Source organism: Leuciscus leuciscus (genome assembly GCF_965113295.1).
Source record: "Leuciscus leuciscus genome assembly, chromosome: 9".
Lineage (NCBI taxonomy): Eukaryota > Metazoa > Chordata > Actinopteri > Cypriniformes > Leuciscidae > Leuciscus > Leuciscus leuciscus.
The window spans coordinates 7,930,662-7,948,364 of record NC_138733.1 but is presented as its reverse complement, the minus strand read 5'-3'; the positions used below and the strand labels follow the sequence as shown (position 1 = coordinate 7,948,364).

At 37.9% G+C, this 17,703-nt stretch overlaps 1 protein-coding gene and 1 long non-coding RNA gene across 6 annotated transcripts in view; one reads left to right on the top strand and one right to left on the bottom strand.

Annotated features, from left to right (window-relative positions):
* The window catches only part of LOC309506283 (uncharacterized protein), a 171,183-nt gene that overhangs the window by 49,141 nt on the left and 104,339 nt on the right, over positions 1 to 17,703 (top strand). The window contains exon 1 of one of the 5 annotated variants that reach the window (XM_082180071.1): positions 17,418 to 17,595. The exons of 1 other annotated variant lie outside the window; for it this stretch is intronic. Coding sequence is in view for 2 of the 4 variants with exons in the window: in XM_082180069.1 (XP_082036195.1) it covers positions 17,572 to 17,595 (24 nt within the window). In the remaining 2 variants the exon portion in view is untranslated. Of the gene's footprint in view, positions 1 to 17,417; positions 17,596 to 17,703 lie in introns of those variants that run through there. 3 more of the 5 variants (XM_082180069.1, XM_082180060.1, XM_082180063.1) reach the window with 3 other exon arrangements.
* The window catches only part of LOC309506480, a 352,573-nt gene that overhangs the window by 268,844 nt on the left and 66,026 nt on the right, over positions 1 to 17,703 (bottom strand). The window lies entirely within an intron of this gene.

Below are 17,703 nucleotides of genomic sequence, written 5' to 3'. Positions count from 1 at the left end.
ATGTTTCTTATGTCCGTTTTAAACAAAGTCTGTAATTTTTTTCATAGGTACTCTTCAACTGTGAGTGACGGAATATAAAACAAAAATCCAGAAAATCACATTGTATGATTTTTAAGTAATTAATTAACATTTTATTGCATGACATAAGTATTTGATCAGAAAAGCAGAACTTAATATTTGGTACAGAAACCTTTGTTTGCAATTACAGAGATCATACGTTTCCTGTATTTCTTGACCAGGTTTGCACACACTGCAGCAGGGATTTTGTCCCACTCCTCCATACAGACTAGGCATGTGCCGGAATCAAATTTTCATGCTGCGATTAATTGATTGAGCTTTTATCACGGTATACGTTATTATCACAATATTTTAATTAAATTAAATATAATGTGGTTTTCATCATAATAACAATTATGACACAATTAAAAATATAATACAAATGTAATATAGTGCACATATTTAGCAAAATACTCCTCTATAGCAATTTTTTCTAGTCAACTAAGTTAACGTGCTGGTCATTAAATGACTTTCCTGAGGTAAATGTAACGTTCTGTGACATAATTGTTCACCTGCAGTTTTATTGATCTCTTTTCATGGTTGAAAAACACCAATTGATCGATATTATGTATGAGACCTTACCTTTCGGAAAGTCGTACTGTATCTTTAAATAAAAAGTAACAGATGATCGGTTTACTTGAACTGAGGCGCTACAGCGATCTGTCACGCCACATTTACAAGCGCCAAAACGGTATTTATTTTCTGAATTCCGTAATCAAATGGACAGAAAATGAGAGCTGAGAATTGTTTTCATATCAAAAGTATCCTGCTCTGTCTAGTCTGTCGGTGTCAGTGTCCTCTTTGCTCTGCGATTTTTCTCTGCGTGAGAAAATGGATGTGTGGCGCGAGAGCATGTGAAAAGTGTCAATTGCGTGAGTCTCACGCTGAATGCGTAGAGTTGGCAGCCCTGCTTTTAGAAGGGGGATAAATCGTCAGCACCGTCCCTCTTTCCGCCGTGCTTCTTCTCCATGTGAGGATTGTTTACATTAGACTAGAGTGCGCACTGTGCCGCATGCACACAGTGCTTCTACATGTGGGGATTGTTTACATCAGAGTGCGCACGTGTTTTGCGCAGCATATACGCAGTGTTTGTTTAAGCGGTTGATAGAAAATAAGCTAATGCGCGTTCTATAAATCTATTCTGATCTATTATTTTTCACGGTATTTTGAAGTGCCCGCGATAACAATATCGTGCATTTTTATTACCGCGGTTTATCGCATTACTGAATACCGGCACATGTCTAATACAGACCTTCTCCAGATCCTTCAGGTTTCGGGGCTGTCGCTGGGCAATATGGACTTTCAGCTCCCTCCAAAGATTTTCTATTGGGTTCAGGTCTGGATACTGGCTAGGCCACTCCAGGACCTTGAGATGCTTCTTACGGAGCCACTCCTTAGTTGCCCTGGCTGTGTCTTTTGGGTCGTTGTCATGCCCAGCCACAACCCATCTTCAATGCTCTTACTGAGGGAAGGAGGTTGTTGGCCAAGATCTCGCGATACATGGCCCCATCCATCCTCCCCTCAATACGGTGCAGTAGTCCTGTCCCCTTTGCAGAAAAGCATCCCCAAAGAATGATGTTTCCACCTCCATGCTTCACGGTTGGAATGGTGTTCTTGGGGTTGTACTCATCCTTCTCCTTCCTCCAAACACAGCGAGTGGAGTTTAGACCAAAAAGCTCTATTTTTGTCTCATCAGACCACATGACCTTCTCCCTATTCCTCCTGTGGATCATCCAGATGGTCATTGGTAAACTTCAGATGGGCCTGGACATGTCCTGGCTTGAGCAGGGGGACCTTGCGTGCGCTGCAGGATTTTAATCCATGACGGCGTAGTGTGTTACTAATGGTTTTCTTTGAGACTGTGGTCCCAGCTCTCTTCAGGTCATTGACCAGGTCCTGCCGTGTAGTTCTGGGCTGATCCCTCACCTTCCTCATGATCATTGATGCCCCACGAGGTGAGATCTTGCATGGTGCCCCAGACCGAGGGAGATTGTCCGTCATCTTGAACTTCTTCCATTTTCTAATAATTGCGCCAACAGTTGATGCCTTCTCACCAAGCTGCTTGCCTATTGTCCTGAAGGCCATCCCAGCCCTGTGCAGGTCTACAATTTTATCCCTGATGTCCTTACACAGCTCTCTGGTCTTTGCCATTGTGGAGAGGTTGGAGTCTGTTTGTTTGTTTGATTGAGTGTGTGTGGACAGGTGTATTTTATACAGGTAAGGAGTTCAAACAGGTGCAGTTAATACAGGTAATGAGTGGAGAACAGGAGGGCTTCTTAAAGAAAAACTAACAGGTCTGTGAGAGCCGGAATTCTTACTGGTTGGTAGGTGATCAAATACTTATGCCATGCAATAAAATGCAAATTAATTATTTAAAAATCATACAATGTGATTTTCTGGATTTTTTATTCTGTCTCTCACAGTTGAAGTATACCTATGATAAAAATTAAAGACCACTACATGCTTTGTAAGTAGGAAAACCTGCAAAATCGGCAGTGTATCAAATACTTGTTCTCCCCACTGTATATCTGAAGGGATATGACTGTCTTCATAAAAGTTTCAATGGCATCTTCTTTTATCTTTCCTCAGTATGATGCCTAATAAAGTAGTGTTTGCGCAGCGCTGTTTGTGTTCAGGAGTAACCGCTGTATTTCTGCTTTTCCACAAGCGCCACCTTTCAGTTTGTTCAAATAACTTTACTTACATAATCATTAATTAGGCTCAAATCTGAGGTTTATCATTTTATAATAATTTTTGTTTTGTAAAAACTATATTATATAAACGGTAAAGTTGTTTAAATTGTATTTTTATTGTCATTGTACACTTTAGAACATTACCAGACATTGGAATTGTTTCAAAACAACTTTGCTACCGAATATTATTATTTATATTACTTATACTTCAACCCTCCTCTATTAGGTCTGAATATTCCATATTAAGTGGATTTCTGTCGCCTTATGTTAGATTTCTGATTAGTTTAGATAAAAATATAACCTGTGCCCTGTTTCATCCTTATAATATTCTGGGTTACATTTTTTTTTGTTTTTTTTTTGTTTTTGTTTATTTGAATTGGGACAGATACAAAAAAACCCATAGATTATTACATAAAGAAAAATCCGATGCCTGTATCACAGTGTTTATAGCCATGTCTAATTCGCAACACCTGTCCCTAGAACAGATGAATGAGCAACAAAAATAAGAACATAAAAATAAGCAACCTAGAGCTGTTTTATACACTACTAATATGCAACTTAAAATGCTCTATATTTGAACTAAATATATTTGAAGCATCATGTGTTTGCTGTTTAAGTAATCCAGAATAAATTCAGTAACTTATCTTTGATTTTTCCAGATCAGGTCCTGTGGGCGTCAGTATCACACAGTGATCACAGTTCACACCTGCAGTGAAGCCCCTCCCACAATTATTCACCAATAAATACTGGGAATATTCACATAATCCTACAAGAGAAGGACAAACTCCAGGAGTAGCAGCTGAAATCTGTGTGACTGTTAAAGATGGAGTTTATTAAAGAGGAGATTGAAGACATGAGTGATCCAGAACCACCCAGAATAAAACATGAAGATACTGAGGAACAAATAGGTTGGTGCCCATTCTTGATTCTTCATTGTTGTTTGCTTTGGTAGCTGTGAAATAATAATCAGTTTATGAATGAAAAATTCTATAGAAATGCGTATATAATTTTAATCGTCATCTATGTACTTTTAATCATAATCTTGTAGGCTATAACAGTTGTCAAACTCATTTTGATCATATTAACAAGAGAATGACAGAACTAAACTTTGGCACATCAAAGGTCTGATACTAGATCTCTGTTGCTTTCTGCTATTAACCCGTAAGCCCTGAGGGCATTTTAGAGTTTTTTTTCTGAGTGACATACACAAAACTAAAGACTCATAACTCCAAAACTATAGCAAGGAGAGTCAAAAGGTAGGTATTGTTTGATAGAACACTTTATACATTTTTTGAAAATATACATTACATTTGGACATTCTCACATTCTCACCGCCAGTGGTACACTTTGGGTTTAAGGGGTTAAATCAGGGTTCACTTTAACTGATTCTGATTCTAATTTTATGTTTATTTTAGATCGAATGGAAGTGAAAGAGCAAAGACAAGAACTGGAGAAAATTAAGGAGGAACATCACAACTTTAAAATTCAAGAAACAAAAGCCAAAAAGCGGCACTCCTGCGCTCAGTGTGGAAAGAGTTTCTGTCAAAAAGGAGACCTTAAGATACACATGAGAATTCACACTGGAGAGAAACCGTATCCATGCCCTCAGTGTGGAAAGAGTTTTTCTCAAGCATCAGGTCTAAAACAACACCTGAAAGTTCATTCAGATGAGAGGCCTTATGTGTGTTTCTGTGGAAAGAGATTTTCAAGACTGAACAGTTTTAAACTGCACCAGAAAACACATAATGAAGTGAAAGACCATGTGTGCTTTGAGTGTGGGAAGAGCTTTACTACATCTCACAATCTGAAACTGCACCAAAGAATTCATACTGGAGAAAAACCTTACAAGTGCTCATATTGTGACAAGAGTTTCACTCATTCTGGAAACCTGAAAGAACATGAGCGATTTCATACTGGAGAGAAGCCGTACCACTGTACTCAGTGTGAGAGGAGTTTTTCTCAAGCATCAACTCTCAGTGTTCATCTGCGTATTCATTCCGGAGAAAAACCATTTAACTGTGATCAGTGTGGTAAAGATTTTATTGCATCATCAGATCTAAAACAACACCTGAAAGTTCATTCAGGTGAGAAGCCTTATGTGTGTTCTCTCTGTGGAAAGAGTTTTTCAAGACTGAACAGTTTTAAACTGCACCAGAAAACACATAATGACGTGAGAGATCATGTGTGTTGTGACTGTGGGATGAGCTTTACTACAGTTGGCCAACTGAAACGGCACCAAAGAATTCATACTGGAGAAAAACCTTACAAGTGCTCATATTGTGACAAGAGTTTCACTCAGTTGGGAACACTGAAAGTACATGAGCGACTTCATACTGGAGAGAAGCCGTATCACTGCACTCAGTGTGGAGAGAGTTTTAGACATTCATGTAGTTTTCTCAGTCACATGAAGAAATATCATAAGTCAAGGGTTTAATTAACATCCGCCAACTCACCAATGCAGGTAAAAATAACTTGTGGCGGGTAACGCTGACAAATCATTAGCCAATTTGGCGGGTTTTTGTTTACTCACTTTGCTGGGGAAGTTCGTGTAAGCCAAATCTGCACAGATTTAGCACAAATACTCAACTCGTGAGTCTTCATGATATATTAAATACAGCGTATTGCGCAGAATCTGCTCATATTTGGCTTACTTGAACACACACGTCACTACGCAACAAATACCGGTGCACTTGTTCATTTGCATTGAAGCAATAGCGAAGATTAAAAAGCGTTTGGTTAACAGAAGAAACATTGATATTTTCCAACATCCTACATTTTTTTGATGTTCTTTGTACTGTATTGATCTGTCCACCTAAAACACATTTTTGGTGATGAGGATGGGTTGAGTATTATGTTAAAATATTGTTTTGTTTATTTTGTTGTATAATTTTTTTTTATCTATTTCTTACTCATTTGATATTTCATTTGTTAGGTTTCTTTCTTTTTAATAGTTCGAAATAAAGATTTCAATCAAGGATGACAGAGGAAGGGAGAAGATGGCTGGGTGACAGGATTTTATTTGAATAAGAAATTATTGGTAAATTTAAGAAGAGCTGTAGTGGTAGAAAAATGTTTTCTGAATCCAGATTGGCATTGAGATAATAGGTTATTGTCAGCTAAATTGTTGAACATTGGTTACCTTGAGTGTGCTCTTATTATGACTGTTGTCTAAGGGGGTGTGAACCTAAGGGGTGTGGTTCATTCATTGCGGCTGTTCAGGTGTTGCAACTTAATAAATGACTGCATGCCCCTGTGTGTGTGTGCACGCCAGTCAAACGAAACCCGATGGCTATGTGAGTTTATTCCTCCGTCATATTTCAGCCGGCTGTCTACCCTTTATGTTACTATGGCAGCTTCAACAGGTTATGGGCCCAGAAAGGAGTTTGGAAGCCGGTGGAACCGTTTATGCTTTGACGGGGATGAGAAAAATTATGAACTGTGGGAAACTAAGTTTCTAGCGCACCTGCGTCTGCTCAGTTTGAAGAGCACCATACTGAGAGAACCACCTGATGATGACGGTGTAGAAGAAGACGCAGAGAAAAATGAGGATGCGTATGCAGAACTGATTCAGCTGTTGGATGATAAAAGTCTTTCCCTCGTGATGAGAGATGCAGCGGATGATGGAAGAAAAGCGCTGAAGATTCTGAGAGAACACTATGCTGGTAAGGGGACACCAAGAGTGATAAGCTTGTACACAGAGCTTACGTCTCTCCAGAAAGCTGTCAATGAGAGCGTCACAGATTATGTCATTCGCGCAGAGACCGCTATTACAGCGTTGAGAAATGCGGAAGAGACTTTAAGTGATAGACTGTTCTATTTAAGCACTGTTACAGACGATGTTGATCAATGTCATGGATGTTATGATATACACACATGGCATGAAATTCTCGGTCACTGTAATTATGAGGATGTATTGAAACTGGAAAATGTTACAAAGGGGATGAAAATCAAAGGTAGAACTGAACTGTCTAATTTGAAATGTGAAGTGTGTACACAGGGTAAATTTGTTCAGAGTAGGAACAGGGAGGCAGATGAAAAAGCAAAAGTTCCCCTTGGACTTGTGCACACAGACTTAGCTGGACCTATGGAGCCGATAGCAAAAGATGGTTTCAGATATATCTTGGCATTTACTGATGACTATTCAGTTGCAATATTTACATATTTTTTGAGAGCAAAGAGTGATACAGTCAAAGGAACAGAGAAGTTCATTGCTGATGTTTCACCTTATGGTAAAATTAAATGTATGAGATCTGATAATGGCACCGAGTTTACATCCAGGGAATTTCAGTCCCTGCTCAGTAAAAATGCAATTAAACACGAAACCTCAGCTCCATATTCACCCCATCAGAATGGGACAGCTGAGAGGAGCTGGAGAACTTTACTTGATATGGCAAGGTGTATGTTAATCGAGAGTAACTTACCAAAAATGTTATGGACGTATGCAATTCAGACTGCAGCTGTTATTCGCAACAGATGTTTTAACAGATGTGTAGGACAGACCCCATACTATATGTTGACTGGAAAGAAGCCTGATCTTTCAAGAATGAAAATATTTGGGTCAAAGTGTTATGCATACAAACAGAACAAGAAAAAGTTAGACTCTCGATGTGAAAAAGGGATTTTCGTTGGTTATGACAAGAATAGCCCTGCATATCTAGTTTTCTATCCAGACTCAGGAAAAGTGAATAAAAGCAGGTTGGTGGAGTTTTTCACAAAGAGTGGGACAGAATGCCACACTCAGACAGATCAGTTAATGTGTGAAGATGATGTACGTAGGGAGAGCACTGAAACTCACCTACCAAAACCTGAGATAATAGAATCTGAAACGTGTGACCCAAGCCCTAACACAGGTGAAAGTGAAAGTGTTGAGAGCAGGCGTTATCCACAGAGAGAGAAGAGGCCTCCACAGTATTTGAGGGATTATGAGTGTGGAATAAAATGTGATGATGACCATGCACTAACCAGTATTGATTATTGTTATAGAGTTGCATGTGGTGTACCCCATACTCTAAAGGAGGCTATAAGTTCACCAGAGTCAGAATTGTGGAGTAAGGCTATGCAGGAGGAGATGAACTCTCTTAAAGAGAATGATACGTTTACCCTTACAACACTACCTGAAGGTAAAAATATAGTTGGAGGCAGGTGGGTCTACACAGTGAAGGAAAACCCAGTTGGAACAACATACAAAGCTCGGTATGTGGCGAAAGGGTATAGTCAAGTTGCAGGCATTGATTATAAAGAAACTTTTTCTCCAACTGCTGACATGACATCAATACGTAGTTTAATGCAAATTGCAGCTCAATATGGTTTAGAACTGCATCAAATGGATGTAAAGACCGCATATTTGCATGCCCCTATTGATACTGAATTATATATGGAACAGCCGGAAGGATTTGAGGTTAAGTCAGAAACAAGTGAGAGGCTTGTCTGTAGACTTAACAAATCATTATATGGTTTGAAACAATCAGGGCGGAATTGGAATAAAATGCTAGATGATTTTCTGATTCAAAATGATTTTGTTCAAAATCCTGCTGACCATTGTGTTTACAGTAAACAAACTGGAAGTGAGAAAATCATATTGATAGTTTGGGTTGATGATCTTCTTATTGCAGCAAGCGATAGTCAGATACTCAAAAATGTGAAAAGAATGTTGGAGGAAAGATTTAAAATGAAAGATCTTGGTAAACTTACACATTTTCTGGGTATTGATTTTGCACAAGGAGATGGTGAAATAAAAATGAACCAGAAAAGGTTCATTATTAAGATCTTGGAGAAGTTTGATATGATTAATTGTAAACCAAGGTCAACTCCATGTGAAAACAAAATGCAATTTGATAATGAAGGTGAATGTGTTGATCCAAAATTGTATCGAGAAGTGGTTGGTAGCTTGATCTATTTAATGACCTGTACTAGACCGGATCTAGGTTTCATTGTCAGTAAGCTGTCACAACACTTTTCTGAACCAAAGAACCAACACTGGGTAGCTGCTAAGCATGTATTGCGATATTTAAAGGGAACTGTGAATAAGGAATTGTGTTATAGGAGAAATGATGTAAATCTTAATCTCTTTGCATTTAGTGATGCTGATTGGGCAGCAGACCAAAATGACAGAAGAAGTACCACTGGTTACTGTTTTAGTTTGTCTACCACTGGTCCTGTTATTTCTTGGAGGTCTAAGAAACAATCCACAGTTGCTCTTTCCACATGTGAAGCTGAGTATATGGCTTTGGCAGCTACTGTACAGGAAAGCCTATATCTTGTCCAGTTATTGAATAGAATGGACAATGAATGTATGTACACACCAGTGACAATTTATGAGGACAATCAAGGGGCAATTGCTTTGTCTAAAAACCCTATATGCCGACAAAGGTGTAAACATGTTGATATTAAGTATCATTTTGTTCGATCTGCACTTGAAGATGGAAAGATAACTATTGAGTATTGTCCTACAGCATCCATGGTTGCAGATATTTTGACCAAACCTGTAACCAAAGTCATGCTTGATAAGTTTGTGTGTTTTATTTTTGGTGTGATGTAAATGTACATGATAGCTGTATGTTATTCTGCCTAAGAGCAAGTGGGGGTGTTGAACATTGGTTACCTTGAGTGTGCTCTTATTATGACTGTTGTCTAAGGGGGTGTGAACCTAAGGGGTGTGGTTCATTCATTGCGGCTGTTCAGGTGTTGCAACTTAATAAATGACTGCATGCCCCTGTGTGTGTGTGCACGCCAGTCAAACGAAACCCGATGGCTATGTGAGTTTATTCCTCCGTCATATTTCAGCCGGCTGTCTACCCTTTATGTTACTATGGCAGCTTCAACATAAATAATTCGATAAATGGAAAAAGATAATTTTCTCAAAAACTTTTACAATACTATTGATGATTGAAATGGGTCTGTAGTTATTTATATTTTCAGGTTCGCCACCTTTGTGAAGTGACATAACTTTGGCACATTTTCAGCTTAAAGGATATTTACAAGAAGAGAACGACAAGTTGAAAAGTGAGGCCAATGGCACTGCTAGTACATGAGAACCAATTTTAATAAACTTATTCTCGATGCCATCTGGACCAGCACCACTGATAGAGGACAGTTCACTTATGACCCTTTGCACATCAGCTGGACTGACCTCTGTAAATGAAAAAGAACTGCCTGGGGGGAAACAAGGAGCCAGATCAGGTTGAAAAGTAGAAGTCTGTACTTGTGGTGCTAGGGAAAAATGCAAACTAAAAGCATTAGCAATGTAGCCTGGCTAACGTCAGACCTCTTCTCATTGAGATGTGGTCTGGGAACCTTTCTCGTATTTGAGGCGTGGTTTACGAATGCCCAGAGCCGTTTATTGGGCGCTACGAATGTCTATCAAATGCTCCTGTACGTACCTCATAGCCAATCGTTTCAATTATACCAGATGACGTATGTAGAGCGACTGAAATTCGACGAGGAAGAAGACGAAATAAACTTGCGTTCTAAACTACTTAGAACACTATCTAAGGCTGCATCGAAAGGTAACTTCGCGTCTGATGCCATGTTGGATCCATAGATATAAACAAACTGCTTCGGTGTGTCGCATAGACGTCGTCATCGTCTTGCTGCTCCCTCCCCGTTCTGTGATTGGTTCCCTTTTTGAGGGGAAAATCTGGTCCATGGTGTCCAGGCTGCCTTGCAGCGTGAATAAAATCTTGCTGCGCACAAGGCAGCATGGGGACTGGATCATCTATACTTTCATTATTCAGGTTCAAATTAGTTGTAGCCCGCCCTGATTTCCCAAGTACATTATTAACCTGTTTCCAAAATCGTCGTGGGTTTTTTAAATCATTCGTTAGACAATTTCTGAAATAATTTGAAGAAGAGAGAATCATTTAGAAGAAAGCAGGCAACTTTGGCGTCCGTTTTAAAATCTTTGCTCCTCATGAGCTCTTTCCATCTGGGAAAAGTTACTCCAGTATTGACTTTGGTCTTGCTGATTTGCCTGTCGCGTTGACGTTTTAATTCTCTCTTTAGCTTCCTTGGCGACTCTGCTACATGTCTTCGAGAATAGGCGTGATCCTCCATCAGCAATCTTTCAAATCTGCCGGCAGTCGTGAGTAATCTCCCCCTCGCATTCATCTCTGTGTCACTGAGTGTAAAGCGCGAAAGGCGAAGCTTGAATTTACAGGTATGTCCCTCTTTGGCCAAGATCTAGTTTCAAGATGGAGGGGCAACATGGCGACCGGCATTCGAACCCCTCACCCGTATGTACTTTCAATGGCAGATTATAAACTAACGAGAATACTTTATTACTTGAAAGAAGTAAATATACATTAATGAGCACATATATTTTTGAAAGAACTAAGTGTTTTTTGCTAAGAATCAACAAAAAAAAATCACAGTTTAGCTTTAAAGAGATTAATAAGGTCTCCATTTACCCACGGTAACTTTAACAATGGTCCAAGGAGCATGCTTGTTTATAACATTCAGAAGCTCAGTATATAAAAAATTCCATGCATCATCAATAAATGGAATTAGATTGAGCCTGTACCAGTTAATTTGTTGCAAATCATTAATAAATTGGTCACTATTGAAGAATTTGGTTTGCCTTATCTTGATAAATTTAGGAGGGAGACGTGGCTTCACAACTTTCCAAATATAATAAATCATGTGGTGATCGCTAAAGCAGTCTGGTAGAACCCCAGATTTAATTATTCGTTCAGGGTGAGAAACTAAGGCCCAATCCAAAAGAGATTTAGATGTAAGAGTAAGTCTTGTGGGCTCAGTTATAAGTTGAGTCAAGTTTAAGCTATTAATCATATTTCTTTCAGTTAGTGTTGATGAATGAAGCCAATTAATGTTAAAGTCACCCATAAGTATAATTTCCTTATTAGAAACTATAAGGAAGATACAGTAGAAATAATATTTTTAATTGATTCCAATTTGGGAGAGTTAGGCGGTCTATAAATATTTCCGATAATTAGCTGCTTGTTTTCATGAAGAGTGATTTTGATGAACAGTCCTTCAAAATGTACAGGAATCTCATTAGGAACCGTAAATTGAGAATTTAAATTTGATAATACATAAGTGGCTACTCCGCCTCCCCTTGTGCCTCTGTCCAATCTAAACAGTTTATAGTTGTCTATACTAATATCGGTGTCAGAAATGTTGCTGGTAAGCCAAGTTTCGGATAATGTAATAATACTTGGATTATTATAGGCCAACCACGCTCGTAGTTGGTCGATTTTGGGGAGTAGACTTCTAATATTCAGGTGCATAATGTAAAGACCTTTACCCATATTTATCAGAGAAAAAAATTAATTAAAATACAGTGACTAATGAAGAGATCTATGTAAGTACATATTGCAGAATAAAAAAAGAGGGTGGGTGAGCACCATGGGAGTCAACACACACACAAAACCACATACACACAAACACACTAGAAAAACAGACAGACAAACAAACAAAAACATTAAAAAAACAAAAGATACGAAACGAAAGAAAAGAAAAAGATCCAAGTCTCAGTCTGCAAATGTTGTAATCCAGGAAGGAGTTAATAAAAGTTATATAGTTTATAGTTTTAAAAAAAAAATTGATAACATATATATATACAGTGGGTACGGAAAGTATTCAGACCCCCTTACATTTTTCACACTTTGTTATATTGCAGCCATTTTCTAAAATCATTTAAGTTAATTTTTTTCCTCATTATTGTACACACAGCACCCCATATTGACAAAAAACACAGAATTGTTGACATTTTTGCACATTTATTAAAAAAGAAAAACTGAAATATCACATGGTCCTAAGAATTCAGACCCTTTGCTGTGACACTCATATATTTAACTCAGGTGCTGTCCATTTCTTCTGATCATCCTTGAGATGGTTCTACACCTTCATTTGAGTCCAGCTGTGATTATACTGATTGGACTTGATTAGGAAAGCCACACACCTGTCTATATAAGACCTTACAGCTCACAGTGCATGTCAGAGCAAATGAGAATCATGAGGTCAAAGGAACTGCCTGAAGAGCTCAGAGACAGAATTGTGGCAAGGCACAGATCTGGCCAAGGTTACAAAAAAATGTCTGCTGCACTTAAGGTTCTAAGAGCACAGTGGCCTCCATAATCCTTAAATGGAAGACGTTTGGGATGACCAGAACCCTTACTAGAGCTGGCCGTCCGGCCAAACTGAGCTATCGGGGGAGAAGAGCCTTGGTGAAAGAGGTAAAGAAGAACCCAAAGATCACTGTGGCTGAGCTCCAGAGATGCAGTCGGGAGATGGGAGAAAGTTGTAGTAAGTCAACCATCACTGCAGCCATCCACCAGTCGGGGCTTTATGGCAGAGTGGCCCGACGGAAGCCTCTCCTCAGTGCAAGACACATGAAAGCACACCTGAAGGACTCCAAGATTGTGATAAATAAGATTCTCTGGTCTGATGAGAACAAGATAGAACTTTTTGGCCTTAATTCTAAGCGGTATGTGTGGAGAAAACCAGGCACTGCTCATCACCTGTCCAATACAGTCTCAACAGTGAAGCATGGTGGTGGCAGCATCATGCTGTGGGGGTGTTTTTCAGCTGCAGGGACAGGACGACTGGTTGCAATCGAGGGAAAGATGAATGCGGCCAAGTACAGGGATATCCTGGACTAAAACCTTCTCCAGAGTGCTCTGGACCTCAGACTGGGCCGAAGGTTCACCTTCCAACAAGACAATGACCCTAAGCACACAGCTAAAATAACGAAGGAGTGGCTTCACAACAACTCCGTGACTGTTCTTGAATGGCCCAGCCAGAGCCCTGACTTAAACCCAATTGAGCATCTCTGGAGAGACCTGAAAATGGCTGTCCACCAACGTTTACCATCCAACCTGACAGAACTGGAGAGGATCTGCAAGTAGGAATGGCAGAGGATACCAAAAACCAGGTGTGAAAAACTTGTTGCATCTTTCCCAAAAAGTATTAGATCAAAAGGGTGCTTCTACTAAATACTGAGCAAAGGGTCTGAATACTTAGGACCATGTGATATTTCAGTTTTTCTTTTTTAATAAATGTGCAAAAATGTCAACAATTCTGTGTTTTTCTGTCAATATGGGGTGCTGTGTGTGCAATAATGAAAAAAAAAAAAAAGAACTTAAATGATTTTAGCAAATGGCTGCAATATAACAAAGAGTGAAAAATTTAAGGGGGTCTGAATACTTTCCGTACCCACTGTATGTAGCGATACCAGTGGTAATTATTCCTTCCTTAGAGAGTCATCGTGCAAAAAAAAAAGAAAAGTATAATAAATGAAGATGATAATAAAATAAAATAAATCGTCGGTGAGGGCATGCGTCAGTATACCATGACCCTGCGTCAGGTCACAAAGCACCACAGTTTACGGCAAATAAAGATTCAGGAATTGTCCTGCACATTAAGCCAACTACAAATTTATAATTAAAAACATTAATAAAAGGGTCATTCTATGAAAATGTCCACTTTTCTGTCCCTAGCCTTTACAGAAATATTACACTTAAAAAAAACCTTTAGAGTTACAATTTCTTTACATTTTAAAATAAAACAATATGTTATTTGAACAATTACACCTTCTTGAGCCATCAATGTGGCAATATTTGATTTTTATTAATTATATAGAATTCCAAGCACCACAGAAGTACTCGTCCCCACAGTCATGTACAGAGGGAAAATGCTTTATTTTGAGGTCAATTACAGATTTTTACACCATTTAAAATACAATAATGTATACATAACTATCAAATATATTATGTAAATAATATATATATAAAAAAGCAGAATAAATATTATAAAATTTATAATGAAAGTAGTGGTCCCCTGGAGTTGTCACTGGTGTTACCGTTAAACAAAAATCTCTTATTTTGAAATAAAAATCACACTGATGACATCACTTGACTTCCTTCTTCCAATTTCCTGAATATCTATGAAGAAAAGCCCATGGTAGATCCACTGTCTCTTTTCAGTTATCAGAAATCTTCTCATTTATCTCATGATTTCATATGAAGCTTTTAGTTGAAGTCACTGGTATGACTTACATTACTGTTAGGTAATTGTAAAAAACTAGAATACAAATGGATTAAACTACTTAATTTAGTTAGTATACCATGATTGACAACATGTGGTTTGTTACCTTGCAGCAGCCATTTTGTGAAATAAATTTTTCATGAAAATTGTCACTGGTGTTACTGTCACTGGTGTCACCTTTCTTATGGGTAACACCAGTGTCTCCCATTTATAGATAAACTTTATTCAAAGCTATTCATTTAGATTATATGCCAAATGTAACAATTTAGTCTCATCTACTTAATTATAGTTGAAGAATAATGATCTTTGGTCTTATGCATGTCATTGGTGATTCATTGTGTCACTGGTGTTACTGTCACATGTGACATAGCAATAATGTTACATCCATTTAATTCTGCTACACTCAAAAGTTAAGGTTAAAGGATTGCATCATTACTTGATTTTAACTGGTTTTCAAATATTTTCATTGTTATAGCAAATAGATGGTAGTGCAGATGAACTAACCTCATTCAAGCACACTTTTAGCAAACCTGATTAAAATAAATAAAACATTATCTCCTTATTTTTTGCATTATTATTATTTTTCGCTAACTCTGTCTACATGTGCTGAAAAAAATTATGAATAATATTTCATAAAAACCTTTAATATTGCCAAAGAAGTAAGGTAACACCAGTGACAAAAAAATGGTACATGCGGTCTTTAAATAAATGTACAAAAAATATAAAAAATCATTAAGCTGTCATTTATGCGTATTCATAAAGTCAAAGGGTAATCTAATAATGTGGTGTAAGTTTAAATGTTAGAAAAAGAAATCAATTTTAAGACATCTTGCCCTACCAAAAGTGGACGTTTCTGTAGAATGACCCAAAAACTACATAGAACATTAAAAAATAGCATTTTCTGCATTTCTATCTCTAAACTTTACTATTAAATATAATGATTAAAATCCTTCAGAAATCTTTATTTATTTAATTTTTTTATTGTTGTGTGACTTTATATCCAATCTATGCTTTGAATGTTTTTTGTTTTTTTCATGAGATTCTTTTTTTTTATCTAATATTTTTGATAAAATGCACATTTTACTCATGTCCCCGGGTTTTCACTCAGTCCCTTGTTAGGATGAATTATAGTTCAGCGGTCTAGCTCATCAATGTCAAGTGAACGAATGCCTGGTAAAATGTAAATAGATAAACATTTAATATTTGACTGTTTTACAATAGAAATGTTAAACTACCAACAGTATCCGGTGACGCAAATTACTCAACTTTTTTTATTTATCAAATTTTCCTTTTTGTTTTGAAAATATGCAATAATTTTCTTGATTCATTTAGAGAGCATGCATAATTAGAAATAAAATATTATTTGCAAATAGTTACAATTATTTCACTAATACAATAAGGTTTTATTTTTCTTTATTCCCTTAAATTGCTTTTATAATGAATTAATTCCTTTAAATAAAAATACCCAATTTTAGTTTGGGCTAAAGCCCCGAATATCCACTGACCTTAGAACCGCCCCTGGTTAAAGGTACAATAATGTAAGAATTTTGTAATAAAATATCCAGAAATCACTTGCACAGTGTGATATATTTCCTGCAGTTGTGTACTTACAATATCCCAAAAGTTCCCAAAGATTTTTAATTTCAGAGAAATTCCAATTTTAAATAATTGGCCGTCCCGGAAAACCTGTTCACTTGTCGCCTGTCACTGATGTAATATCCGCGTTATCCCTGGTTTCCGCTCAAGTACTGCCATAGTAACCATGACGACAGACGTGGACAACTGTGCATAATGAGTGTAGTGCGTAACCTCTGGCTGCACGCTGTTGTTGTTTCGTTCAAACATTATGGACCATGGCAAGCAGACTTTGGGGAAAAGGAGAACTAAAACGAGGATCAATATCAGTGACTAACTTGGACTTGACAGCGCTTCACGAGTCACGACTTCACAGAGACAGAGCTCTTACATGTACTTTATTAGACAGGTGAGCAAATGTACATAAAACCAATCAATGTTTTATAGCTCAACATGATGAAATGTTAGAATATGATCAGTGTGTTATTCTAATGTTGATCTAGCTCACTGCTAGTCTCATACAGACAAACTAACACACAGAATAACATTATAACTTTAACACACTCAAATGCAGTTTAGTGTGATAGTGTAGAGCAAGTGAAACAGCGCTGCGTTACCTCACAAGCTTCATTCGTCTAATACACGTCTAATACACTGACCTGTGTGAGCACTAATACAGCACAAGTTTGGTAGAATGAAATCTCCATTCCTTTATATCCGTGGGACTCGCGTGTGGCGCTGATATCATAATAAAAACATCAGTGTATTCACTCATCCATAAACATTATTAGATCCTTCAGCTTGACGACAAGTTCCATAATTCCGCTGGAAATTTTGCGTCATCAACTTCCGCCTTTGTTATTGTAAGAGGTTAGCGACCCCTAGCGGCGAAAAAAATTACATATTGTATCTTTAAATATATGTAGTATTAGATTCAATGTTGAAGAAAGATTTACAACATGTTACAACAAGCAAATGTCACCAATTCGGCTGAATGGCCCATTCCGTTTCTCTCGGAAATACGTCACAACACTGAAATAAAGTCGGTTGCAACTTCCGGTTCACGGGGACTTTCAGAATATGCGGCCCCTTTAAGAAACATGACACTCTGAGTCTGCGCACTGAGGATGCGCAGAAGACAAGCGCGCGAGAGACGAGAGACGAGCTGAAACTTTCAACAGAGGCTGAAAGTGACACTGTTAATGATCGTGAATGAAGGACAAATGTGGAATATTTTCTTCGGATGCCGTATATTTCCAGTCTGCAGGTGAGAGATGTTACAAGATTACAGAGTTTAACATTAACCAGCTCCTCGAGTTTGTGTGTTTAAGGGCCAATGTAATGACTGTACATTGTTCACCCAGGTCTCATGTAT